Here is a 27,651-nt window from a genome sequence, read left to right on the forward strand (position 1 = left end):
TGATGAGGTCCAAGAAGAAAGAATGGGCAGAGAGGATAGTCACCACTATGACAGCTACAACCTATGATCAACATCTAGAAGTCGGCAGTCTGAAGTAGTAGCCGGCACAAGCATGGTTGGCTAGAGAGGAGAGACCGCCTGCGAGGCGGTCCATTCTAGTGGCGGAAGATCATGACTCTTGTATCTAGGTAGGTATCCACGTTATTCCTCTACGCAAGATATTGCACTAGATATTGACCCCTGTGGCGCTGGAAATACATGGTGTTGTGCACTTGGCGGAAAGGCCGGCTTTTCGGGTCTATTCTCCATTGTATACGATAGCTTGGGTATTCCTGATACGTAATGGATCGCTCTCGTACAAGTTGAATTCTCGTTCTACCAGTCTATTACAACGGTGACGGATAGCTATACGCTTACGGTCAGCATCTGATTACTGGTTACTTGCTCCTTGAACGTGATGGCTTTGTAATAATTGCTCAGCTTACCCATTGCTGGCGGCCTTCTGCTTCCTCGGCGAGGTTTGATTAGCGAACCCCACCAACCACAACCCAAGTCTTGTATTCTCCTAACGGCCTCAGCTCTGCTACTGCTCTGGTGCGTGGAGACACCTGAGAAAGCGATCCACCGGACGATGCTGTCGCGTTCGAAGGTTGGTACTCAGATAGACACAACGAGCAAAAGAAAGGGGGCAGGCAAACGACGTTGCAGAAGTGTTGGCACTTCCGAGATTGATCCGCCCTGGTATTGTGTTCCTCATAGGACCTTAGGAACAGCAACAACAACGGCTTATGCGATCAGTGTCCATGTAGATTATCTGGGGGATCAATACTTGATCAAAAGCAGTACTCGTGTGAAAGCCTGGCCCGCAAAAGCAGAGGCATGGGAGGAGTTCTGATCGACTGCAAGCTCCGAGGCAGATCGTTTTCACCGGCGGCACGAAACACAACGACACCCAAGAAATACCGTGACTTCGATGAAAGTGGAGAAGTGATGGACTGATTTCGGATACGACGAGCTAAGGCTGCACCTGGGTGACAGAAACTGCTGACTCCGAAAAACAGATAGGTCTTCAGTCAGCTTAAAGAGGTCATGAATAGGCGTAATCCATCATGGTATACTGCCACATAAACATGTAAAAGCTATACCTAGAGGTAGGATGGCTAGAGTAAACACCTTCAAAGACGTGGTGAATCTAACAGATTTCGGTAATTTAGAAGTGAGTAGTAAGTCTGGTAGTCTACGAGTCCGGCGATTTCTGTCACTCGCATGGGCTGCTACAACCCATCCTTGGTAGAAGGTCTGGAAAGCCCGCGAGCAATCAATGACCATCCAGGAAGGGCTGGTGTCAGTCTACAGATATACAAGAGGCTGAGATTTCGGTAAATTTTCGAACAGGCTGGCATCGTACATCCGGTGAGGCTGTTTTCTCCGCGATACAGGAGCGCTGATGGGCAATTTGAGTCGTTGCTTGCGCACGGGCAACCGACGACGAATGGTAACAAGAGTCAACGGGTATATCATCAAACTCGAAGACTCCTGACCGCTTGTTGTAGAGGTCCGCATCTGAGAGCGCGCTCAAGAGCAGTCAGATCAAGCCTGCACCGTGGCGGCAGTGTAACGCCACCCGCTTTCTAGTTAGGCAAAGCGTATTGCGGAGTGCGTTATCGGTCGTATCTTAGCTCTGTGGGAAAGATCTGGGGAATTAACGACAGTCGTCCTTGCCATGGAGCAGCTCGAAAAACTGCAGTACGTATCCGTTCAACAAGCGGCTGAAAGCGGGTGAGAAATTTGCAAAAGCCGACAGCCAATGAGAAACGCTTCGATTGGCAGGCGTAAGGCTGCGCTGTGGCGCAGCTCGCTGACGGGCCGGCGGACAGGGCTGTCAGGGTGAGCGGGAATGGCGGGTGCAAGGCCCGATCTTGTCTCGCCATGAAACGGCAGCTGCACTTTTTCTCCCCTGATCGGCCGAGAGGATCGAATGTGATGATGCGAGTGGAACAGCCTGGTGAATTGCTGGTTTCGGACGGTGATAGTCTCGTTGCAACTGGCCTATCATCGCCGCTTGAGGGAAATGACGGAATGTAGACAGCGAGCGCCCAGCCCCAAATCCCCCTGATTCATGTGCCTGGCCAAGGAGAAACCGTGGAACCGCAGCCCAGGAAGAGTCTTCTTTTCGAATGTGTCTTTGCCTGACACGCAGGGGCATGGTTAGAGCTGAGAGTGTTTGATCACGGGGAATTGGTTGCACATCCTGCGAAGATCATTGCACCTTCTCGAAGGCTTCTGTGCATCCGCTGGCTGGGTATCGTAAGGCTGACGATAAGCTCGTGTGCTAAAGTTGGAAGAGGCTGCAGAAAAGTTCCTCTGGTTGAAAGATTGGGTACTTGGCCGGCCAGTGGCTACAGAAGGTGACTTCGGGATGTCCGCCGAGTGACTTTGGCGTCTGGAGCAACCCCAGCAATTCCCGGCTATCCCCAGCAAATCTGAAGAAGGAACGGGCAGACGCCTCGGGCAGCACTCCGTCAGCCGCTGGAGGCGACCATCACCTGCACGAGTCGTTGCTGAGACCTGTGATTGCACTGCAGAAGACGGGATGCACTGCGCACCGTTGACTCAGCCTGATGGGAATGGTTGTGGCAAATATAGACCGTGCGCCGCAAGCAGCCAGACATGCAACCTCGATTCGGTGCAACAGATGCCTCTTGTTTTGGGCGCTGACACTGGCGACGAGCTGAGAAGCCTCGGCCGCGGGCGTCCCATGAGTGACACGTTCAGAATCTTCGCGGAGATAGAAAGAGATCGAAGTGCATTGCCAGTGAGGATTTGAAATGTGCCTGTTCCATTGCCGACGGCCAAAGAAGTTCGGCCTGAAGCGACTGTCGTCACCGCTTCACGACGAAGAGATCTGTTGGCCGACACGCCTTTCCCTTTTGGGCTTAGCACCGTGTTCTCTCGGAGCAGAGTTTGCAGAGCGGCGTGAAATTCGCGATACATATAAGCACTGTCTCCAGCAAGCCTCCCTCCTCCTCTCACTCATCTTTCTCACTCACACAACTCTCCTCTCACTTCCCTCCTGTCTTTTTAGACGTTTCTACTCCTCGTTTTAGGAGTCTCTGTCTTTGCATTTGCAACAGAGCGTGATCTGCGAAGATATCGCACAATCGCGTTAGCCACCCCTTTGATACCCGGTACTGAATAGAAATTTCGCCTTCCAGCGTTTCTACATCAGGCCTCGCCGATCTACTCAATACCCTCCCCACCACGCCTTCTCACTCTACACACCAAATCCTGCACACATCAGTCCCCATGGCCCCCGCTGTCGACGTTATGGAGGTTAACCAGCACACCGCCGGCCAGGTCAAGTCGGAAAACAAGCAGTCCGTCAAGGTCTTGGAGGAGCTCCTGAAGAAGTTGACCATTTCGAAGGCGCAGGACGAAATCAACGCTGCATCTCTAGCTCTCGCCACCTTCATCAACGGCGATATCGAGGAGGCGGACGCACCAACAAAGGCTGTCGACCTTCTCAAGAAGCAACTCGGCAACAAGAAGGATGCGCTCGCCCGTGAGCGTGCTTGCGATGCCATCCGCGCTATCGCTCAGCATGCCACCGTCTCACCGGCGGTCGAGCCGTACCTCATCACCCTCCTACCGGCCACACTCGCCGCTGTCGGCGACAAGATGTCCGCGGTGAAGACCGCTGCTCAGACCGCCTCCCTAGCCATCGTCGAGGCTTCCAACGCCAACGCCGTGAAGGCTGTCATTCCCCACCTCGTCCACTCCCTTCGCAACGCCCAGAAGTGGCCCGAGAAGATGACCGATCTCCAGTGCATCGAGGCTCTCGCTGCCAGCGCACCTGCTCAGATGGCTTTCCGCGTCCCCGATCTCATCCCCGTCATCTCCGAGGCGATGTGGGACACCAAGCCCGAAGTCAAGAAGGCCGCCTACGGCACCATGGAGAAGCTCTGCGCCCTTATCTCCAACAAGGATATCGAACGCTTCATTCCAGAGCTGATCAAGTGTATCGCCAAGCCTGAGAACGTTCCCGAGACCGTTCACCTGCTCGGTGCCACCACCTTCGTCACCGATGTCCACGAGCCGACCCTCGCCATCATGGTTCCCCTTCTTGAGCGTGGTCTTGTCGAGCGCGAGACTGCCATCAAGCGGAAGTCTGCCGTCATCGTCGACAACATGTGCAAGCTTGTCGAGGATCCCCAGATCGTCGCCTCTTTCTTGCCGAAGCTCATGCCCGCTTTGAACAAGAACTACGAGACTCTCGCTGACCCGGAGGCTCGTGAGAAGACCAAGCAGGCTCTTGATACCCTTGTGCGCGTTGGCGATGTCAAGGACGGCAAGATTCCTGAAGTCTCCAAGGCTGGTGACATCTCCACTGTGCTCGCCATCCTTAAGCAGTGCTTCTCGCCCAAGCACAAGGACGCCGCGAGCGGCAAGTTCGAGCCGGTTCTCGAATACATCTCCGCCATCGCTGGTCAGCTTATCGACGAGAAGGACACCGAGTCCATCAGCTGGACGACCAACACCCTTCCTTACATCACCGCCATCGTTGGTGATGCCGACGCCAAGAGCATCGCTGACGCTCTCCGGAAGCGCGCCTCTCCTGGCGTTGCTGACGAGGACGAGGTCGAGCCCGACGAGGAAGAGGGCGAGGATCTCTGCAACTGCACATTCAACTTGGCTTACGGTGCCAAGATCCTTCTCAACCAGACTCACCTCCGCCTGAAGCGCGGTCAGCGCTATGGTCTGCTTGGACCCAACGGTTCCGGTAAGACCACGCTCATGCGCGCCATCAACAACGAGCAGGTTGAGGGTTTCCCCAAGCAGAATGAGGTCAAGACCGTCTACGTGGAGCACGACCTCGACTCCGCCGACACTGAGCAGACCGTCATCGGCTGGACCATGAAGAAGCTCGCCGACGTTGGCATCAGCAAGGCCCAGGATGAGGTCGAGGCCAAGCTTATCGAGTTCGGCTTTGTCAAGGAGCAGCTCGAGGCTCCTATCACCTCGCTATCCGGTGGCTGGAAGATGAAACTTGCTCTCGCTCGCGCTGTGTTCGAAGAGCCCGACATTCTCCTCTTGGACGAGCCGACCAACCACATGGACGTGAAGAACGTTGCCTGGCTGGAGCAGTATCTCGTCAACTCTCCCTGCACTTCCATCATCATCTCCCACGACAGCAGATTCTTGGACCATGTCATTCAGCACGTCATCCACTACGAGCGCTTCAAGCTGAAGCGTTACCGTGGCTCTCTCAGCGAGTTCGTCAAGCGCGTGCCGTCCGCCAGGTCTTACTATGAGCTTGGTGCCTCCGACATGGAGTTTAAGTTCCCGGAACCCGGTTTCCTCGAGGGTGTCAAGACCAAGGCCAAGGCCATCGTCCGTGTCAACAACATGACCTTCCAGTACCCCGGTACCTCGAAGCCTCAGATCTCCGAAATCACCTTCCAGTGCTCGCTTGGCTCCCGTATTGCCGTCATCGGTCCCAACGGTGCCGGCAAGTCGACTCTCGTCAATGTACTCACTGGTGAACTCATCCCGACATCTGGTGATGTCTACCAGCACGAGAACATCCGTATCGCCTACATCAAGCAGCACGCCTTCGCTCACATTGACCACCATCTCGAGAAGACTCCATCTGAGTACATTCAGTGGCGTTTCCAGACCGGTGAGGACCGTGAGACGATGGATCGTGCCAACAAGATCATCACCGACGAGGATGAGAAGGCCATGGACAAGATCTACAAGATTCAGGACACGCAACGACGAGTCATCGGCATCCACTCGCGTAGAAAGTTCAAGAACTCCTACGAGTACGAGTGCTCGTTCGCTCTGGGCGAGAACGTCGGCCAGAAGAACGAGAGATGGACGCCCATGATGACTGCCGACAACGCCTGGATCCCGCGTACCGAGATCCTTGCCTCGCACGGCAAGATGGTTGCCGAGGTCGATCAGAAGGAGGCCCTCGCCAGTGGCCAGTTCCGTCCTCTGGTCCGCAAGGAGATTGAGGCCCACTGCGCCAACTTTGGTCTGGACGCCGAGCTCGTCTCCCACTCCCGCATGCTTGGTCTCTCCGGTGGCCAGCGTGTCAAGGTCGTCCTCGCCGCCTGCTCGTGGCAGCGACCGCATTTGATCGTCCTCGACGAACCGACCAATTACCTCGACCGTGACTCCCTGGGTGCGCTGTCCAAGGCCATCAAGGCTTTCGAGGGTGGTGTCATCATCATCACTCACTCTGCTGAGTTCACCAAGGATCTCACCGAGGAAGTCTGGGCTGTCATGGACGGCAAGATGACGCCTTCCGGCCACAACTGGGTGCAAGGCCAGGGCGCCGGTCCCCGCCTGACCGAGAAGGACGATGAGGAAGAGAAGTTTGATGCTATGGGCAACAAGATCGAGAGTGGCAAGAAGAAGGCCAAGCTGAGCAGCGCAGAGCTCAGAAAGGTACGTCACACTCCTACATTCTTTGTACGCTACTGAACACTGCTAACTCGTTGTACAGAAAAAGAAAGGTAACCAGCCACCCTGACTGATTGATACATGACTATATGCTAACTTTGTTTTCCTATCTCAGACCGCATGGCACGTCGCAAGAGAGGCAAGTTACGCGCGATTGCTTTGCCGAATCAACGCTAACCCGTTGCAGGTGAAGAAGTTTTCTCCGACGAAGAGTAATCGACGTCCGTCTTCCTTCAGTCTTCCGGTCCCTTTCACGCATTCAGCTTCGGAGTTTTGTCTTCCTGGCGGAAAAGTGTAATCACGATGTTTAGACAGCTGGCTGTGATAGACGGGTCCAGCTTCGGTCGGTATGGGTTGGCGTTTGGGTTAGATATCACGGGATGGATTATGAGCGTTACTACCAGCATCAAGCGGCACAATATAGATATAGATCTGCCAATTGAGATACCACATTTGTTCTCAAAGCAAACTTCTCATGCCTCGTCATATGTGACACTTTGCTAGGTATGGAACGAGGGACCACTCAAGTAGGGAAGCCTGACCTCGGCAAGTGCCGCATACCAAAAGTCACTACGAACCACCAGGTTCCCTTGAGCACACTGTCGTGCACTTCGACAAACCAGAGCCGCGCTCTCCTCAAAGTGACTACTAAGACTCGCTTTTCGCAGGTTTTGCCTCCTCATCGTCCAAGCTAGGAGCCGTGCGCTTGAGGGAGCCCTTCTTGAGCCCGCTATCTTCCTTGGCTTCGGACTGCTGGTCCTCTGTTCATGGGTTCATCCCTACGCCACGGAGGGTTAGCAGCGTACCTGTAACGTCTCCCTCAGCCTCCCTTCCCTTCGATGCTTCTTGACGCAAGTCCTCCTCCACTCCAGCCAACACATCCTGACTCAACGCGAGCAAATCTGATGTCTCGCATCATCTGGTACAGATCACGAGCCTAGAAAGAGTCAGCCATGCGCTCAGCGCCCGGAGACTGCATTGCACTGGGGCTACGGACCTGTCAGGCATGATAGAGCTTGTTATCGCCTAGGAAAGCTCTCGCGACCATGCTCGACTCAAGGATGGCGGCAATCACAGCCACGATCATGCAACATCCGCACGAGTCTACGAAGTTCATCTTCAACATGACTGTGGGGGGTCTTGATGCGGAGAAGCTGCCTGGTAACGTCAAGCCAAAGGTTGAAACTAGGGTACAAGTTACCGTGACACTATTGCCCACAAATCGTCACGGCCGGTAGACCGGTGTTATCACTGAGGACCACTTTGGCAGCGGTGCGGACATGACTGTACGCCTTATCACCGCATAATCAACGCGATGAATATGATCGCTCATGGACAGGAACGCATCGTGTAGGCAAAATACCAACCACCGCCGAATTCTATGGAAGCATCCACCCTTCATTCATAGACACACGCCTGGCTCTGAAGAACGACAACATGCCCTCAGACAGACCTAATATAAAACCTTCCCTATGCTCTAATCCTATTTAGAGTATGCGCTTCCATGCTTTCAATAATCGCTGTATATCACGTCATAACGCTGCAATTCCTCAGGCGACCGTGCTCCAACTATCTCTGACTGTCTCACCTCTGATCTCTGCCCCAAACCGCCCAAGTCAACGCACCATTCAGTCCAAGCTACGTTCCTCCCGCTCGTCCTCTTGTTCCTCTTTCCTCTGATCGATGATGCTCTCGCCGCCGGTTCCCCGCCCATTATCCACTTCACTCTCAGTCGCCGCGGCGGACCGTTTCCAACGAGCAGCATAGCGAACCTGACATTCCTGTCTGAAGAGCTCGCCAAAGCCGAGGCCAGCTTCAACCAGACACGTCGAGCCATCTCCGGCAACAAGGTGGTGCGCGTAGCCAAGGCACAAGGCGTCGGCGGTGGAGACAATGACAGGCTATTAGGCGACGTGGGAAAGAATGGGAGCTGGTAAGACAGTCCGAGCACGCTTGCTCGGTGTCTCTGGCTCACTCCAGTGGCTCGACGCAGGTTCACCACGCTCGAGCTTGGAGACCCGGCACAGCAGGTTGAAATGGACATGTCGATGCTCACGTCTGACTTCTTCGTACGAAGCACCTCGTCGCCGCTCGGCAGCCACTTCCACGACATCTTCTCGAAGAGCTACAGGAAGTCCAGCCAGCGCCCATTCTCTTCTTGTACCATGGCAACAGAGGATATGCTGCTTCCCATACTCAAGAGAACAACCGCTGTCTCGTTCCCTCACTGCCGTCCGTCGAAGTACTCGTCCGCTACACTCGACGCGTCGGGATCCCTACTCGGTCTCGCTCCGTCGAAGAGCTTGAGTCAGATCAAGACGCCGTCGCTGATCGAGTAATTGCTCGAGGCGAACGTTATCGAGGAGTACGTATGGTCCTTGCTGTTCATCAACGGGCACGAGGGTGTACTCAGCATCGGCGGTACGGCTGCGGAGGCAGTGCAAGCCGCCGAGGAGCAGGTGAAGCTGCAGCTCGACAGGCTCGGCCAGCTGGAGCGTGACCATGCTACTGAAGGCTCCGACGCACAACCTGATGAGGACTCATCAATTCCACGCAGGTTAGCCAAGAGGGGCAGGAAAAATGGGAAAGACTCCAGCGAGACCTGGCGCTCAGGTTGGAAATGGACCAAAGTCGAAGGCGCTGCAGGCTGGTGGCAGATCCTCATGCCCGGCGTCTGGGTCAACTGGATCAAGACACTCAAGAACCAGCCCGTGATCCTCGACGTGAGTCCTCTCACCACCATTACCCTCTCTTCCCCACCAAAACCCTGTTCCTCCCAACACTAACCTCCTTCCCTAATTCCAGATCACTACCCCCCTCATCCTCGCCCCACCACTCGCCGCCCGCACATTCTACGCCTCCATCCCCGGCAGCCTCCGTCTCCCCGCTCCTCGCCACAACTTCCACGCCTTCCCCTGCCTCAACCCGCCAGAGCTGCACTTCGAGCTCGCGGGCTGGAACTTCCCCGTCCTGCGGGGCGCCAAAGACACCTCCGCCAGCCCCGACGACCAAACACCATGGACGACAGAGCCAGGCGGGCCGCTAAGTCTCGGCCGCTTGGAGGAAGGGAGCGGATACTGCGTCGGCGCGGTTGTGGAGAGTTGGATGGGGGTCGGAGACAGTGGTATGGCTGGAGGAGGAAAGGAAGGCAGTGGGGGCGACAGGGGCGTGTTGGCTGGGAATGGGTTGAGGGATGTGTGGGTGCTGGGGCTGCCGGCTTTTAGGGGGTTGGGGGTTGTGTTTGATGTAAGTTGCGCTCAACGTCTGGTTGTTCTTATGAGGGTCGTGGGTTGAGCTAATGTGACGGCAGATGGAGAAAAAAGAGGTGGGATTCAGGACGTATTGATTGCAGGCCACAAGAGCGATTGTGGGCTTGTCACAGTTTGAGGGAGGTTGACGTTCCGTTGAGGAAAGTGGGCATATATTTTGCTCCTATGTAAATGGGCTACGTATCCAATGCAACCCCACCACGCACGCAACTAGCTGAACCACACATCGATGCTGCCAGTTCTGTGAATCTTTCCAAACGGAAAACCATCCCGTCAAGTGAAACCTGTCAAGTTAGACCGTAGAAGAAAAGACCCATATGTTCAGGAGGTTCTCTTGCGCTCCTCCCACCGATCCCAGAGGATCTCAGCAGAGAGGAGCGCCTTCTATTCCCAATGGTGTTCGATCTTCCAACGCTCCGTTAGGAACTCCACTCTGGGGTGAGTGAAAGGGTTCCTGCAGGACCCGAAGTCCTGCATCGCTGGTTCAGAGCTGCTTTTGAGGAAGCAAAAGCGAAAAGAGTGAAGACAGGGTAGACGAAGAAGAGGGAAGGAGGCAGAGAGGAAGTACACTGCGGCGACGCCGCACGTAGGGCTGGTGAACTGGTTGCTTGCCGGGCCAAGCATGAAAATCCGCAATCAACGGCGGTTTTTTCTACCATAAGGTAGCAGATTCAGGCAAGAGCGATGCTCCAAACCTTCCCGAACGCCCACGCTAAACCTCCCTCCGATGGCCCCCAAACCCATGCTGCCGCTGTGCGTAACATTAATCGTAATGCATAAAAAGCTGACTAATACTCTCCCCATGATGATTCCTCCTAATCGCCTCCGCAAGCAAATTACTCACATCCAAGACCACCAACTTCCTAGTCATAGCCGCCTTCTCCGGAGGGATCGGAAACGCATTTGTAACAACAATCCCGTCTATGCACTCGCAGTCCTCCATCTCCTCGAGGCAGTCGTTGCCGAACAGCCCGTGCGTCGCCATGCAGTAGACTTTCGTCGCCCCGCCGCGCTTGACCACCGTCTCGGCCGCCGCGATCCACGATCCGGGCTTGTCGATCATGTCGTCCATGATGAAGACAGGGCGGTCCTTGACGTTGCCGACGAGCGTGACGGTGGTCTCGAGATCGGGGTTCCGGAGGTCCTCTTCCTCCTCTTCGGAGGAGGCGGCCGCGTCCATGGAACCGCCGAGCGCGCCCTCGCCGAGAGACACGTGGTCCGGATGCCGGAAGGAAGAAGCAGCTGAAAGGTAGGATGCTGTCATGTGGGGTAGTGGCTCGGGCTCGTCATCGTCCTCGGAAGAGCCGTGGCGGGCACGGAGATTGGCGGTCGAGCTCGACAGTGCGGAAATGGAAGGGGAGGGGAAGTCGTCGTCAACGATGTGCCCGTGGATTAGGCGGCCGTGGATGACGTCTCGGGCACGCTGGGATAATCAGTAGGGGAATCGGCAACATAGAGAGAGTTGGCTTACTGCGTCGTTGAACTCGTCGGTAGTGGATCGGGTTGTTTGCGGTCGTTCTGGTGCGGTGCTGGTTCGTAGCAGGCGGCGTACTGGCGATGGAGGAGACGAATCCGTTCCAGACCCCGGACGAATCGACCTCACCAATGGGCTTGAAGGGCCGTCTGTGACGCTGTTCTCGACCCGTCGCCGGAGAGCATTGGAGGACGCTCTGTTCCTTGCGGCGCGCGAAGGTTTGCCATCCTCCAGCAAAGGTTTGTTTACTTCCGCAGATTTCTCCTCGGTGGGCTCCGTAGGACTGATCTGAAGCTCCGCATCAAGTTCCCGCTCGACTATGCCATCTGCGTCGTACGTGCCATCGCCTCGCAGATTGTCGAATATGAGACTGCCGTTCATGGCGTCATATCCGCCGGGGCGATTCTGATGCCTCCTGGTGTTTGTAGTGACGATCCCGAAGCTGAGCTTCAGCGCATCGGCCAGCGATGTCACGCGCTTTGTGCCGCCCGGATTCTTGCTGACCACAACCGCTTCCCGCCAGTTCGGCACGCTGACTCGGATCCAGCGGGCAAGGAGAGGCTCGGCGACGAGATTGTCTACGGGACACTTGAAGAAGCCTTGCATCTGGCTCGCGTGGAGGTCAATTGTGATTACGTGGTTGACGCCCGCTACGTGGAGGAGGTTGGCGATCATCCGGGCAGTAATGGCGCCTCGGTGTGACTTTTTCTTCGATTGTCGGGAGTAAGGGAAGTATGGCATGACCGCTACAGCAGTCAGTAATTACTCTCAAGCGTACATAAAGCTTCACATACCCGTGATAGACCGCGCGGACCCGCCCTTGCACGCAGAGATCATGATGAGCAGCTCCATGACATTGTCATTGATTCTGAGCGGTCAGCGAACAGACGGCAACGGGCGGGCGTCGCATACTTGCTGCTGCCGCTCTGGACGATGAAGACATCTTGGTCTCGTATTGATGTCTCTGCGCGGTATTAGTGGTTTCATCACGTCTTGTTGTTCACTGGTGGTCTGACGAATTTGCACGCTGGTCTCTCCGTTGCTGAACTTCCTGAGCTCGGCTTTGCCTGGCTTCTGCCCTAGCCGATCGCATATGCCCTCGACCAGCCGAGGATGCGAAGAGCCGGAGAATATCTGCGTTTGCCGCATCGTTGTTGCAAGGCTGTCAGAAGTTTGGTGGTATAGCAGCGGGACAGAAATTTTGAGAGCTCGCCGAAGCCGGGGAAGCTTTGAACTGACATGCGACGACCAACGTCACCAGCAGCGGTAAGTTTTGCCGAGGCACATCAGGCCTGATACAGCTCTTGCGAGGCATCACAAGAGATTGAATAGAACACTGTCCTAGCTGACTGTCAACTTGCGCTGTGGTAACTGTCTACGCTACAGTGATAACTCATTACAACAAAGCGTTTGAGGAAAGCCTTCTGTTCCAATTCAAGTGCTCCCCAAGCCAGTTCGGAACACCCGATCGCATCTCCTGAGGAGCTGTATATTAGGTACAGTTCGACCACAGGCGTGGGTGCAGAACAGCCCAGTATTCAACTCCAACAGCCATTCGCTAGTGAAAGCTACTATATAGTAGCTTTGGCTTCTTATCAGCCTGAGACCAGCAGTCGAAAGCGACTGTCCGTCCATCATTCCGTCCATACGACTGCCATAACTTTTGCGACTGAATACATCTTCAACTCTGCCGTTCTGGAAGACATATGGAAGGTCTAGAGGCAAGACCTGCCGTACCTCTCGCTGCCGACAACAGCACCGGCAAGCATACCGGCTATGCTTATGCTTCACGCTTCCGTAACTGTGAGGCTGGTTACAGACACACGGAGGATATCACGCTCTTGTGCAACGACGAGCATACGAACAAGGGCGTCGGCTGTTCGCTGCTAAATAAGCTGCAATAGGTCCCGGAGGTCCCAGGAGATCACCCCATGTACGTGATGCGGTGGCCACAGTCCGAAGGCCTCGCTGTGCGGCCAGGTCATTACGTGTATGTCGATGGGATGAAACTGCCGCCACATGAGGGCTGGTCCTGTCTTACGACAACATGTGGGCGCTTAGATCCAGTTGTGCTCCCGTTGGTGGATCTCGTTTGTGAATCCCATTTGTGAAAATGCTGTGCAGAGCCGCATGCGGAGTGACGGATCGAGGGCGCGTATTGAACTATTCCAAACTACACTTTTCTTCAAGGCGGCGAACAGGGCAGATAGCGCGCGTTGCATCTGGTTCTCCCGGCTGCGTCAGAGCCTATGGAGGCATGATGTCGTGAATGAACCGTCTATGTCCCTTGCTTCCATAGTGGAAAGTAAGTTCGAAGCATACCGTGGGTGAATGAGCTGCTTGATTGCGCCGAGATGCTAATGGCTAGGCCGGCTGGACTAACGCCGCCCACCTTTCACAGTTGAGTCTTAACGGGAGGTGCCGCCGCAGCGGAGGCGTATGGCGTGTACACCCCCGTACCGGTGGCACCATGAAAACGGTGCTGTAGTAAGCTTGCGCCCCAAGTGGGACGGCAGGTGAAGGTACCGCCAGATCTATCACAGGCCCGTCCGTCCAGGTACTACAGATAGGGCTGGAAAGCCGATCTTCATCGTGACACATATGCAGGTACAAATTATTGACAGAAAACGGTGCGTGTTGCGTGCGACATAGACTGTGATGGACTATGGAACCCATCACCTCTTCAGCCATTGAAACATCAAGAGAAAAATGAGTACTTGCTGATGGGCAAGCAGCTTCAAGCGGCGAAGGCGTAGGCTCAGACAGTCAGTTAAGTTTGAAAAAGAAATGACCTAGATAGACACGCGTTTTTCTGAAGGAAAGAGACGCAATCCTTCCCGCGCCGTGCAGCGAAGGTGCATTGGATCAAGTGAGTGTTACACAGCTGTGGCAGACGGTTCATTTCATTATTGCTGCCGCTATCGTACTGGCACTTGAATGTGCGGGGATGCGGCGGAGCTGCATGTGGGTCAATCGAGGTTACAAGCCCGTCCCATGGAGTGTTGATGCGTCTTGCAATAGCTCTGGGCACCTCATCTTTCAAAGACTCATAACGTCACAAAGGCTTGACATGTACTCGCTTCCTGAGGTGTCATATCAGGATCCAAGCCGGAGCCACCCGGATCTGTGCGACAATCTTTGCAGAATCGGTCGGGTATACCTGGAGATGGATGTCAGGACGCGACAGGTGCATCCAGCTGCATGCATCGAAGGCGAGCCACGGGATCCCTGACGACGACAATGTTTTGCAGACTGATCAAGTTAATCTATTCCAGAGTTGGAAGACCGGCTGCCGCTGCCCGGAGCAGAAGCCAGAACCCGATCTGCTTTTTGGAAAGAGGCTTTTTGTAGATTGAGACAACCCTGGCCAGGCACTTCTATGGTCTGTTGCCAGGCTACTCATAGAAGGAGGTGGCCTCATTCTCACTGATCTGCAAAATGCAGTTGCTCGCAAACTTAATAGCCGAGGGCCGGCGATGATTCGCCGATAGCTATTCCAGAATGCAGGACTGACTGAAGGAGGAGGTTGAAGCATGTACGAGGACAGAGAGAGATGTGAAGATCAAAGATGGCGGTGCGCCTTCCCCAGACGCTCCATACCGAGCTTCTCCCCATGGTAAAGGAACCGTCCTCACCGCAACGTCGGCTCCTAGCAGCGAGACGAGCGCAATAACTGCCTCCTTCAGCTTCTAGTGGCCGACTTTGTTCTTTGTTCTGATAGTTACATTTCTGGCGGATGTGGCTGAATGCACTCACGGACGGAACAGGGTGCTTCAGAGAGAGTGGCCACGGAACGCGATCAATTCTTGTCAAGAGAATCATCAACCAGAAGCTCCTTTCAGAGTGTCTTATGGAGGGTGGACAGTTAATTGCAAAGGCTTGCAAGGGGGCCCGCTATGTAATCTGACGTTTGCTCTTACCTACCAAGAGCGCCTTTCGACAGCCACATGGACAGGCATGCAAGCGAATCCGCAGCCGCGGCGATCAACTCATGCTGTCCTACGGGGGGTTGAGACCTCGCTGGCACGCATTCCCTTGACTAGACGCCGCTGCGTGGGTGGCGGAAGGTGGCTTCTTCAGTGCCTCTGGGAACTTGGAGCGATGCACCAGGCGCCGGGGAGCACGGAACCGACAAACTGACTCTGAGGCGTAGTGGAGTCGCATAAGAACGCAGACACGTGAGGAGGAAAGCGCATTCCATAACAGGGTGTGGAAGTTTGGTGGCTTCAAAGGAATGGTCGGGGACGGCCGGTGAACCTAAAAATGATGGTTCAAACGGAAGGGCAGATGTGCCTTGCTGCAAGGAGCAACGAAGCCCACACAGAAAAGTCAAGCGCCTCCGCTTGGTGGGTTTCCCGCCGATGTCTTCCAGGTGCAAGCCTAGAGATCACCAAGCGGAGGCGCTTGACTTGTTCGAGTGGGCCGCGCAGGTTTGGGTGCCGGCTACAATCCGCCAAGTCAACTCTACCGCCCAATGACAACCTTGAGATTGTGGCTTCATCTGCCTTCCGACCACAACCTTGAGCGTTGAGATAGCCTCCTTTGCACGGTTGCTGTGGGTCATGGCGCTCACCTTAGCTGCTCTTCATAACCACCTGGCTTGTCAGTTACAACGGCGGTCCACCGCGCCGAAAGCCTCTTCCTTCCTGGCCCCATCTTTCCAGAACGGCTGGGTAGTCAGCGTCCAGCCGTCCAGCCTCGCAGTCTGCTTCTGGAAGGCTCTGCTACGTTTCAACGAGGCTGGCACTTATTCCGAGCTCCGCTGTCTGATATTTGCTGTGTGCGAGACCGCCCTGAGCTCGCTGATGTTATGTGACACATAATACGCCAATATAAGACCCCATATCACTACCATCATAAGACACGATATGAGCCTGGGTACGCTACCTTGCAACAAGGACCACTTACCTGGACATCCATGATGCAACCCACAGCCGCGGCAACGGGAACAGCAAGCCTAAGTCTGACAATCTCGCCTTAGTCTTCCGCTTTGAAACGAGCGGTGTACCTACGGCTGCATCGGTCGAAGAAACATCCAAATTTGACCGAGAGCCTGGACGTTCGAGGCCGTAAAAAGTGTTCTTCGTGTTTAGGGAAAGTGCCCCAGGGTTGCCTGCTGTGTTTCTGGTCGTACCCGCGGCGAGAAGGTGGAGAGAAGAATACAGAGTTGTGGCAAGGGCCACCATCGAGTCAAAAGTATAAGATTAAGCGTTTCCGCGCTTCAGTCAAGACAGAATCAGACTCCTCCAAAGCTGCAGATCTTCACCGCGCCGGGCACTTCACTTCCCATTTGCTCACTTACCGATTGCTTCCTTGCTTTTAATCGCCGACGACCACGCCTCGATCCCAAACCTTTCGGTTGCTTCCTGCTTGCAGACCACCCCTACTAATCTTGTAATATCTGCCCACGGCTTGTGTTTCTGTCCCTGAGGTACATCCAATGCAAGAGCTTGGGCGCGGTTGACACTGACGGATATATATATTTCTCAGACTTAGCGCTGCCAGTATCCTCGTTCGCTCACTCGCTCACCCAAGCGCGATGGCTGTACCCGGAAACTGCGATCACTCTTTCAAGATGATCAAGTCGGACACAACGCTCATCTTGTGGAACTGCAACATGTGCCACTCAGGACCGCATTGGTACATCTACGAGTGCGAGCACTGCAAGCTGAAGACTTGCCGGCCTTGCTCACTCAAGGCATAGGTCTGTGATCGGTAAGCTGGACTCTCCCTCCTGACGACTTACTCGTCGATACATCATCGTGGAGGAACTACGCTAAATGCAGCAGGGATACCCAGAGACCGCTAGACCGGACAACGGTTCGTCCTTGGCGCGATCGCTGTCAAACACGCGGCTGACAAGGATCTGCGCTGCCGATCATCGACAAGTCTTCCCGCAGTGCCGGTTGCTGGGATCCCCACGATCCCGTCTTTCAACAGCACCCTCTCTCTCGCTGTCGTCGGTTCATTTGCAGCAAGGTGTCATGGCATCCCTGGTCCATTGGCACGCTTGCCTCCTCTGGATCTTTGCAATATGGCGTCTTGGCTCATTATCGAAAAGCGACGTTGTTTTCGTTCTAAAATCCTAAACGGAGTAGACCAATCTTGGAACTGGGGCTTTTGTTTGTCTCTAGTGGCTGGCTGTACCATGTTGTCCCAGGTGCACACCGTCGTTCATTTTCTCCCATTGTGCTTTTTTCCTTCGTCCTCTTTAACAGTACCCTTACTCCAGCATGTTGTACCGCCCTACTCTGCACCAGGGGAACCACGGCCAGTTCTGGTTTGTTTGCTTTTGCTTCGCTTCCTTTTGTCTACCTACATCATGTACGGCCGGCAGTGTTCCAATCTCCCAATGTATTGCGCTGCATGTTAGACACGGTCGACGCTCGGCTCGCACAAGCAATCACTGCCACGTAATCAATTCTTTCTGCAGCCGAAGACCTTTTGCAGCGATGCTTGCGAGATCTGCTTACGATAGCCCTATTGTCGCACATTCTACCTACCGAGCCCGTTCAATTCTGGGAACTCACATTTCCGCTGCGCATCCACCAGCAGCGACTGTGGATCGCCGCTTCTCCAACATCATCCAAGCAATGGAAACATGACCGTAAGGTGACCTTGGTGCTCCAGGATCAACACGCCTCTGCTTCATACTCGCCGATTCGATTTCAATCCTCCCACATGTCCACAACCCAATACGCCGTTCAATAATTCACTCTAGAGATCTACGTCCTGGCTCCACCCAACGCTCCCCTTCCCATCCTTGCTCGGCACGAGCACCACCTCACCTAGCCCATTCCGAGTCTCCGACCAATATCCAGCTATGTAGGCCCCACCCATCCCATCGATTGCAAACTATTCTGCACGTCATTCGAGTACTGCGATCAGCCCAGCCTCGCGGCCCCCGCATCTGCATGCGGGTACGTGCAGCAGGAATTCTCCGATTGTGTCACCGTTGCAACGATTGTGGGGCTTGCTGTCGGATCCAAGCGCGCCTAAGGGAGGGAGAGCCATCAGCACGCGCGAACTGTAACCGTTTCTGGATACAAGGCAGGGGACTTGGTTCCGAAAGGGCTGAAGGGAGTGACCATCCGGAGAAGAAGATGAGCGGCGCACGATGAGGCGGTGAGTGGGGCCGGCTCTGTTTGGAGTTGATGCAAGTCATGAATGTGATTGATCCCTCGAAGCAATTGCATGTCCAATATTTTGTCTGTCTTCGTGTATGAATTGAGATTCCCCTTTGCAACTACCTCGCCTAGAAGCTTCCGAACGCCTGCAAGAACTGAAACATCGACATCGTCCATTCGTGTCCGGTGTGTGCTGAAGCGATCGTTGCTCATGTGTCCGACTCATCACCCCCCTCCAACGAGTTTGGCACTGGCCCAGTCAAAGCTCTCTCCGCAGCTCTCGCCTGGGTCGTTCCGGTCAGTGCCCTTCGTATCCAGTAAAACAGAGCTTGAACTTACAGTGAATATCGTCACATCCGCTTATCTTGGTAACAGCGATCCCGCACTCCGGACACTGCCTGGCCTGCTGTTCCTGGAGCGTCTTCAGTGTTTCCGGGTCGACCTCGCCGCGGTGTTCCTTGCAATCATGTCTAGCCTCCCACACTATCTCGCAGTGGTAGCAGCTCGCCACCTCACAAGCGCCACAGGTGATCTTCCGGCATCTGTTGGTGTTTCGCTCGTGGATGTAGCCCGCTTCGCAATCGGCAGCCGGACACCAGCGGAAATTGAGGTCCTCTCGCAGCGCGTACCGCAGAAGCCTTGCCTCGTATCGGTCAAGATCCTCTCCGCTCAGATGCATCTTGACGTACTCATATGGCCATGTATCGCCGCATGCGAGGCAGGCGATCTCTTCGGGCGATCTGCCGGCGTACTTGGCCGCGGTTTCGGACGTCCAATTAGAAACGCAGGAGTGGCATATTCGGCCGCTGTCTGTACCTAGGCAGCCTCGGCAAGAGGGCGGTATGTTGGTAGATTTGGCATCGGGGAAGCTGTCGGAGGGTTTCTTATGGGCGCAGATGTTACAGAGATACTCGACAATCTTTGCTGGGCGTGGTTTCTGGCTGTCGTTAGTCCTGCTTTCTTCATTGGAGCAACCGTGCTTCCAACCTCGCAGAAGCTCGGTGGGATTCTGCGGATGGTCTCACCTTTCTAACCGGCTCCGCGGCCTGTGCCTCGTCAGCGACGGCCGGATCTTGGTTCGCCCTCTTGCCCTTGCTCCTGGCCATATTAGGCAATGCTCGGTTTCCGAGAAGCCTTCCTGGTTATCCGCGATGACTGAGTTTCCGGCGCTGATTCTCGTAGTGTGGTGTTGTTGGCAGGTGCAGTTGCGCTCTCAAGCAAAGCTTCCGGGCCACAAACCCTGCAACAGTGCAGATTAGATTCACTTGGTCTTGCAATGCTGTTACCAGAAAGTGGTTTGATGCGAAGATCTCCGTAACAGACACAACTCAGTGAATGTAAGCACGTGACCAGGTTTTGCAGGTCCGCACGACTGAGCAGGCACCAGTGACGTGTAGGTTACGAGTGAAGGGCGAGCACTCTGAGTTGGCAGAAACACTCAGAGATGAACAATATTCTATGTGCACTTAACCTTTTGTACAACTAGGAAGTGTTCTGTCTGCATCCTGAGAATCGCGACCCTTATCTCTGCCGAGCATTGTTTGTCACGCGAAATTAACCATAGACCTAAATAGACCCTTCTAGGGAAGTCCTGGAGAGTCTTCTGGCATCGAACTGGCCATCCCGCTAATGAACCTCAGCCCGAGCACCGAAACCGTTCATAGCTTCGAGAGAAGTTGGCAAAAGAAGATGAAGGCCGAACAGATATTGGTCATCAGCATTGGTTCCGGATTGTGGTCGAAGCCATTGTGAACTCTCCGAGCATCGGGTTGTCTGCCGCATCCTAGAGGCAATCACTAGCTGTAACGCGTTCAGCTAGCAATCAATACGGATCGTGTTCGATGGACGCTTCACATCCCGCAAGAGTGTGGAACAATACCATAGGGTCTGACAAGAGGATGGGTTCTGCTGCCGACGAGAAAAGCCTGAGAACAAATTTGTGTCCGCCCCTGACGACAGCGTTCCTGTCCCTCAGACATCGTCGAGCGGACTGTCGAGTGTGCATGCCGTGCCTTCAGCTATACACCAGCAACAAGGCCCTGTCATACAGGACCACATCTGAGCTCAGGTGGAGGGTGGCTCGAATGCTGTCGCCGCGTAGCTAGCCTGGTAATGCAGCAGGCGAAGAGCTCCAGATTCGTGAGCTGTGGCGGCAAGGACGCGGTGCTCCAGAGAGTGTACCTGCCCATAATCGATAGGTCATTCTTCGACATCGGGATACTCTCAGAATGCTGTCCACGGCTTCCGGCGATGGCAGAGCACGTTGACGTATCGTGACTGGCAAGGCGGAAAGAATTGTTCAAAACCTCGGTTGGGGGTCAAAGAATCGGCTCAGATGCCAGAGTATGCTCTGAAGAGTGGCGTAAGCAGGTGAACCAGGCATTATCACTGAGCCGATGAGGCCATGCTAAAATATACCAACACGGTTGCCTCTTGGGCAGTCTGGGGCTGAGGTGATGTTGCGCAGAGGTATCACGTGGTCGGCGGCTCTTGCACTTCGTGGATCAAAACTTGCGGCCTTCTCACCGCCAACGCATTTTGTAGACGGTTGTCGTCGCTGTGACGGACGGAAGAAGAGGGCCGGTGCTTGCGTTGCTAGCGGGTGATGCTGCGTCTCTAGTGTCGTTGCTTGACTGCGATCGGGAATAGGCAAGTGAGGACGGAGCGCTTACAGGCAAGGGCCGCTCAAAAAGATCATAGCCGCATCTGTAGCCGCAACCGTTTTCAGGGCAAGTCACGACTGAGCTGGACTTGAAATCCTGTTGAGAGCGGAAGAACCAGACAGGTTCTATGCCATAGAGGCTGTAAGTTACTTGGCAGTGTCGAGCTCTCACGCATCAATCGCCTGAGGGGTGTTTGGGCTAAGAATTGCCCGTTTAGATCATCCACTGTGATGTTCATGACAAGCTCTCTACGCGGCAACGGCTTTTTCAACCAACTCTTGGTGACGTTGGATCTGTCGGCAAATATCTCGGCCCCAAAACGTACCGTCGTGATACCCTTCAAATACACCTATATTACCTAGCACCTTGCAGCCCCAAGCAGCGATTTCGGGGACTGCCTCATGTCGATCCTTAAACCTAGCAGCAGGAACATGGTATCCTGAACCTCTCCGCATCGCTGTACTTTCCCTGGATGCGGACCAACGTCGGATGCTCAGTTGTCATGCGCAGGATGAGCTGCATGCCCATGTACTCCCCGCGTTTTGCTAGGATACCATGTTATGGTTCAGCCGAGTCGGATGTGATGTCGGAGATGTTTGTGTGCTTGCTTCTCAAAAATACCTCATTTCGGTAACAAGCCGGTGGATACCATAGCCATGGAGCAAAGAGATAAAAGGAGCATGTGGCCCCGTCAAGACAGCAGTAGCTGTTGAGTTCGGCGGAGACAGCAAAAATGAAGGCTACAGGTTTCTCTTTGCTGGCATTTGCTTCTGTATTGCTCAGGGCTTCCGCGCAACATTACACGGATCATCGAACGAACCAGTCGGAAGTCCCGTTTTATGGTCTCAGTCCGCCTGTATATCCAACACGTAAGTCCACAATGATTTCGCCTACACTCTCAACGTCTGGGACACGAAGGACAAAGTTTGTATCAAAGAAGCGTTCGCTTGGCTATCCTTCATTCAACATCAGCAAAGAACCACTAACTGGGTAATCTGATGGAGATTTAAAGCTTCTATTGACCACAGAGGCCTCTGAAGTCTCGATTCTCCTTCTGCAAGTGCCGAAATACTGTGTTCTAGTGCCTCTTGATCGCACACCGCCAAGCGTCCGCTCTCTTAATACAAACCCCGTCCTTCGTGGAAGTTCCCAACACAAGACTGACCTATCGTAGCCCAGGGCAATGGCACCACCTCCGCCGCTTGGGCGGCCGCCTACGCCCGCGCTCGCTCCCTTGTCTCCCAAATGACACTAGAAGAGAAATCGAACGTCACACGCGGCCATGTGGGCAAATGTGTCGGCAATTCAGGCGCGGTCCCGCGGCTCGGCGTCCCTGAACTTTGCTTCGCTGATGCCCCAGATGGGGTTCGAGGACAGGAGTTCGTATCTGCCTTCCCAGCTGGCATCCATCTTGGTGCAACATTTGATCGGGACCTGATGTATCGGTACGGGAAAGCGCTAGGCGATGAGTATCGCGGTAAGGGAATTCATGTCGCGCTGGGACCTTTTGTAGGGCCTTTGGGGAGAGTGGCGAGGGGAGGCAGAAATTGGGAAGGGCTGGGACCAGATCCGTATCTTGGGGGTATAGGTGGTGGACTCATAACAGAAGGGATCCAGGACGCTGGTGTGATCGCTACACCCAAGGTACGTGCTCATATCACCTTATCAAGGAGAGTGAGCTCACACCTGCAGCACTGGCTTTTGCAAGAACAAGAATGGCGACGGTTTCCCAGCTCTGCTGGTGAAGCAATGTCTTCCAACGCGGACGATCGCACAATTCATGAGCTGTATGCCTGGCCTTTCTACGATGCTCTGAAGGCAGGCGCAGGGTGCGTTATGTGCTCGTATCAGCGCACCAACCACTCTTACGGCTGTCAGAACTCTAAGCTCATGAACGGCATCCTCAAGACCGAGCTAGGCTTCGAAGGCTTCGTCGTCAGCGATTGGGCGGCACAGCATGCAGGTGTTGCAAGCGCGAATGCTGGCCTGGATGTTGTCATGCCTGATGGAGGCTATTGGGGCCAAAACCTGACCAGTGCCGTCAACAACGGATCCGTGGCAGTTGAACGTTTGGACGACATGGTCACACGCGTTCTCGCTGCCCACTTCTTCACTGGGCAGGGTGAGGACTTCCCGGAGAACGGCGTCTTCGCCTACAACCTTGTTCATCCGATCATCGACGTCCGCAACCAGCATGCCTCACTTATCCGCGAGATTGGCGCTGCGGGTCACGTTCTCGTCAAGAATGTGAACAACACACTGCCACTACTCAAGCCGCGATTTCTCAACATCTACGGCTACGATGCTGAGGTTAAGGCCAATCCGTGGGACAACCCAGCCCGCTTCGGAGGAGGTAAGTCCACCTCTTTGAAACACTACAAAACCTCTCCATCATTCCTTTCTTGGCATCTCGAAAGCTTTACTCAGCGCTCAAATCCATCATCATCAGTCGTTTCAGTTAACACCAAGATCTCAACAATCTCCATCGCTTCACCAATTTCCCAAACTATCTTTGCCACTAGCCTCCCAATCACTCTGGCAATCCCCTTCCCTCTCCGCATCCGCCAATCATCTCCGCAAACTGACAGGTTGTAGGTTATGAAGTAAACTTCGGCTGGCAAACTCTCAATGGCACCCTTATCACCGCCGGCGGTTCTGGCGGCAGTACGCCTCCCTATGTTATCTCGCCTTTCAAGGCGCTCCATGACCGCGTCATCGCCGACGGTGGCATCTTACGCTGGGACTTTTTTGGCCAAAACCCTACCATCTATGCCAACGCTGACGCCTGCCTCGTCTTCATCAATGCCTATGGATCCGAGTCCTATGATCGTACGACTCTTGCGGACCCGTGGAGTGACAGGCTAGTTCGAAACATTGCAACGAACTGCAGTAACACTGTTGTCGTTGTGCACTCCGCAGGGATCCGCGTTGTAGATGCATGGATCGACCATCCGAACGTCACAGCTGTCGTCTTTGCAGGCCTTCCAGGTCAAGAATCTGGCCACTCGCTTGTCGACGTTCTCTACGGTGCTGTTAACCCTAGTGGTCGTCTACCTTACACCGTGGGTCGAAATGAATCTGACTACGGTTCCGTGCTGAATTCTACGATCGACTTTTCTGCCTTCCCGCAAAGCAATTTCTCAGAGGGTCTGTACATTGACTACCGTGCCTTTGACGCGAGGAACATTACACCGCGCTTCGAGTTCGGATACGGCCTTTCGTACACCACATTCACCTATGCAAACCTTAGTCTGGAGGCTGTGGACGGCGCAGACACCTCACCCTATCCGTCACCGGACCTTGAGATTGTTCAAGGCGGCCACCCTGATCTCTGGGACGTACTCTACACTATCCGCGCGACTATCACTAACTCAGGCGGTCTTGAGGGCGCGGAGGTTGCGCAATTGTACCTCGGTATTCCCAACGCGCCATCTAGACAGCTGAGGGGATTCGAGAGGGTGGGACCTTTGGGCGTGGGGAGAAGCAAGGAGGCGGTGTTTGAGATCAAGAGAAGGGACTTAAGCATTTGGAACACGGTAACTCAGCAGTGGGAGTTGCAGAGGGGTAACTACAACGTATGGGTAGGAGCCAGCTCAAGGGACATACGATTGTCAACAACCTTGACGATATAGTACTAGGGATGGCCACTAGCGTAAGTACTAGCGAGGGTTAAGCTAAGCTGTGCGAGAACGTCTCCATGTAACTAAAATCATCGTGTGCGGAGCGGCGAAGGACTATGAAAGAAGGTGGGATCACCACCGCCCCTCTATGTTGCTACGTCAGCAAATCAGTCACTCCCTCTGGAAAATCGAATTGGTTCCTAAGCCTACCCTACAGCTGCATGCATGGCACTTGAGATTGAGACTGATCTTGTGCGAAGAAGTCTTGTAAAGGACTTGGCTGTCCTTTACAAGACTTCTTCTCCTCGGAGAGATACACCAGCTTAAAGAAGCAGGTACGCTGCTGTGTCACAATAGCGCAGTTCCAAGGTTCCGACAACCTTGGAGGGGCATCCTGCAACGCTTCAGCCTGAATTGAATCAGACAGTGGGCTCGCTTTTGTACCAAGCGAACTTGCGGCTCACCCACCTGCTAAATCGGTAGACTCCATGGGGGTTTGCTGATATGCAAAGGGCACCGCAGCCAATCCACTTCAAGATCACGGTTGACTTGCGGATTCCGCCGAGAGAAGTACAGCCGTTTAGTGCTCTCGACGGAGGCAGGGCCCTCGGAGAAACGGCAACCAAGCATCCTTGGCGATGAGCCGGAGCTTGGCAGGAGGAAGGGCCCTCTTGGTAGATCTCGCATTCCCTTTCATTCAAGCACGTTGTTCGGTCTAGCCATCCGATTGGCCCCAAAAAGTGCGTATCCTGGACGTAAAACTCTTCTGAACGTCTCGTGTTGCGTTTGCATCAGAGAGCGGTGGCTCTCGATGCTGGTATAATAGTTCAAGAGCTCCACGGCAAGAATGGAAGCGGAGTCTCGCATACGCGAGGATCGAGAATCTCTGATTTACCTGCGGTCTTTACGCCATGGCAGTTCTTACCCAGTACAGTTGGATCATTGCTTTGATATCCATCGCTTTCTGCTTCAGTGCATTCGGTAACGGAGCCAACGATGTTGCCAACAGCTATGCTACATCGGTGGCTGCCAGGACGCTCACGATGCCCCAGGTCGGCTTCCTGTCGGCGATTACTGAGTTCGTTGGAGCTGTGGCTTTGGGAGCTCGAGTGACCGGCACTATCAAGAACGGCATCATCAACCTGGACCGCTTCGTTGCAACGCCTGCAACCCTCATCCTGATTATGGGTTGCGCTGAAACGGCCTCGGCGACGTGGTTAATGGTTGCCACCAGGTTTGGTTTCCCCGTTTCAACCACTCAGGTAAGTGCCAAAGCCTTTCTCCACCACCTGAATGTTTACAGAAAGCTGACTACGGTCTTGAAGACGATAGTTGGGGCTCTTGTCGGATCGGGCATCGCTTGTCAGGCCAAAATCAAATGGGGTTGGGCCAGCGGCAGTGTCTCGCAAATCGCTGCCTCCTGGGGCATTGCTCCTATGATCGCGGCTGGTTTCTCCGCGATTCTCTTTGCAACCCTCAAGTACGGCGTTCTTGAGCGCAAGGACTCCTTCAAATGGGCTTTGCGCCTGATACCGCTCTACCTTGCCTTCACCGCAAGTATCCTGGCACTCTTTATCGTCATTGAGGCGCCTACTTCAGATTCCCTTGAAGAGTTCGGGGCTGGGAAGGCTGTCGGTATCATCCTGGGTGTCTTTGCTGGGGCGCTGATCATCGCATACGTCTTCTTTCTTCCGTACTTTCACCGACGTCTGGTGAAAGAAGACTCTCGCGTCAGAGCTCGCCACATACCATTGGGCCCCTTGTTGTGGCGCGAGGATCCTCCTCTCTACTGGCCGGCCAAGGATGGTGAGATTGTCAAGGACTACTACGCCAAATCGCATATTGTTCGTCAAAACAGATCCGACGGCTCCTTACCCACAGACAGCCCTGTCATCGAAGCCAACGGAACTTCTCTTGGGAAGCCGGGCGAAAATCCTTCAGTGATGGAGAAGGGCGGCCCTGCTCCAGCATCTGTTAAGATCATCGCCATTCCTCCTGAGCCAGAGGAACGCTTCCTTGCGCCGACAAACCATCTACCATGGTACAAACCTGCTCGTATCTGGTCCATCGTCAAGTACGTTCTGCTCCAGGGCGTGACTCGGGACTGCGTCAATTATCACTCAGAGGCCCTAGCCAAGACGCATGCCCTGGCGAAGGTATACGACAACCGTGTCGAGCATCTCTGGACATACGCTCAAGTTGCTTCCGCGATGATGATGTCCATTGCACACGGCTCGAATGATGTCGCCAATGCGGTCGGGCCATGGGTTGCGGCGTATAATACCTACCAGAATGGCATCGTGGAGGCACGGGCAGACACGCCCGTCTGGATACTCGGTATGTACTCCTCCAGACTCCTAGGCCTTCAGACCCTATCATTTGCGTTAAACTAACGTCGACAAGTCGTGGCGGGAGCTTTGTTAGGTCTCGGCTTTTGGTTCTTCGGCTACCACATCATCCGCGCAATGGGCAACAGGATTACCCAGATGAGCCCCACGCGTGGATTCAGTATTGAGCTGGGCGCCGCCATCACGGTTTTGGTAGCATCGAGACTGGGCTTGCCCATCAGCACTACACAGACGCTAGTCGGTGCAACGATGGGCGTTGCTCTCATGAACTACGATTTGGGTGCTGTCAACTGGAGGCAGCTGGCTTGGATATTTGGCGGATGGCTGCTCACGTTGCCAGTGGCTGGACTGATTGCAGGGCTTTTGACGGCAATGGCGCTCAATACGCCGCATTTCTAGCTTGGAAGTTCTGTGTGCATTCTTTGGATATCTGGACGAGCTGTCTACTCGTAGGGCACTATACAAAAGGAAACTTCAAGAGCGCTTACCTAGAATCTCAACAGGGGATAGGGGGATTACTGTAGACATGTGCTAGAAGCATACTATGCTGATAACTGTCGCTAATACAACTCATAGTTGTGCAGAGCACGCCGATTAACAACTGTACTTTGAGCTGAAGGTTTGAGTTGTTGTGTCATCTAAAGTAAAAGTCACGTGCTCTTGGGCTTCAGCACTCCCG

At 54.4% G+C, this 27,651-nt stretch overlaps 6 protein-coding genes across 6 annotated transcripts; 4 read left to right on the forward strand and 2 right to left on the reverse strand.

Annotated features, from left to right (window-relative positions):
* Positions 1–3,306: 3,306 nt before the first annotated feature.
* Positions 3,307–6,687, forward strand: W97_02856 (elongation factor 3; the record flags this gene model as incomplete). Its single annotated transcript, XM_007780755.1, has 3 exons — positions 3,307–6,456; positions 6,515–6,524; positions 6,659–6,687. The coding sequence occupies 3 exons, from the start codon at positions 3,307–3,309 to the stop codon at positions 6,685–6,687; spliced, it is 3,189 nt and encodes a 1,062-aa protein (XP_007778945.1).
* An 830-nt stretch (positions 6,688–7,517) lies between these two features.
* On the forward strand, positions 7,518–9,817 carry W97_02857 (uncharacterized protein; the record flags this gene model as incomplete). Its single annotated transcript, XM_007780756.1, has 6 exons — positions 7,518–7,632; positions 8,026–8,404; positions 8,465–8,806; positions 8,885–9,194; positions 9,277–9,717; positions 9,782–9,817. The coding sequence occupies 6 exons, from the start codon at positions 7,518–7,520 to the stop codon at positions 9,815–9,817; spliced, it is 1,623 nt and encodes a 540-aa protein (XP_007778946.1).
* Positions 9,818–10,503: 686 nt separating this feature from the next.
* Positions 10,504–12,363, reverse strand: W97_02858 (uncharacterized protein; the record flags this gene model as incomplete). The annotated part of the gene is made up of 5 exons (XM_007780757.1): positions 10,504–11,163; positions 11,212–11,960; positions 12,009–12,082; positions 12,127–12,178; positions 12,231–12,363. The coding sequence occupies 5 exons, from the start codon at positions 12,361–12,363 to the stop codon at positions 10,504–10,506; spliced, it is 1,668 nt and encodes a 555-aa protein (XP_007778947.1).
* Positions 12,364–18,566: 6,203 nt separating this feature from the next.
* Positions 18,567–19,447, reverse strand: W97_02859 (uncharacterized protein; the record flags this gene model as incomplete). Its single annotated transcript, XM_007780758.1, has 3 exons — positions 18,567–18,625; positions 18,681–19,278; positions 19,367–19,447. The coding sequence occupies 3 exons, from the start codon at positions 19,445–19,447 to the stop codon at positions 18,567–18,569; spliced, it is 738 nt and encodes a 245-aa protein (XP_007778948.1).
* A 2,802-nt stretch (positions 19,448–22,249) lies between these two features.
* On the forward strand, positions 22,250–24,636 carry W97_02860 (beta-glucosidase; the record flags this gene model as incomplete). Its single annotated transcript, XM_007780759.1, has 3 exons — positions 22,250–22,648; positions 22,697–23,357; positions 23,600–24,636. 3 exons carry the CDS (start codon positions 22,250–22,252, stop codon positions 24,634–24,636), a joined length of 2,097 nt encoding a protein of 698 aa, XP_007778949.1.
* An 899-nt stretch (positions 24,637–25,535) lies between these two features.
* On the forward strand, positions 25,536–27,371 carry W97_02861 (PiT family inorganic phosphate transporter; the record flags this gene model as incomplete). Its single annotated transcript, XM_007780760.1, has 3 exons — positions 25,536–25,886; positions 25,950–26,961; positions 27,028–27,371. The coding sequence occupies 3 exons, from the start codon at positions 25,536–25,538 to the stop codon at positions 27,369–27,371; spliced, it is 1,707 nt and encodes a 568-aa protein (XP_007778950.1).
* Positions 27,372–27,651: the final 280 nt, after the last annotated feature.

This window comes from Coniosporium apollinis (assembly GCF_000281105.1).
Source record: "Coniosporium apollinis CBS 100218 chromosome Unknown supercont1.11, whole genome shotgun sequence".
NCBI classification, from domain to species: Eukaryota; Fungi; Ascomycota; class Dothideomycetes; genus Coniosporium; species Coniosporium apollinis.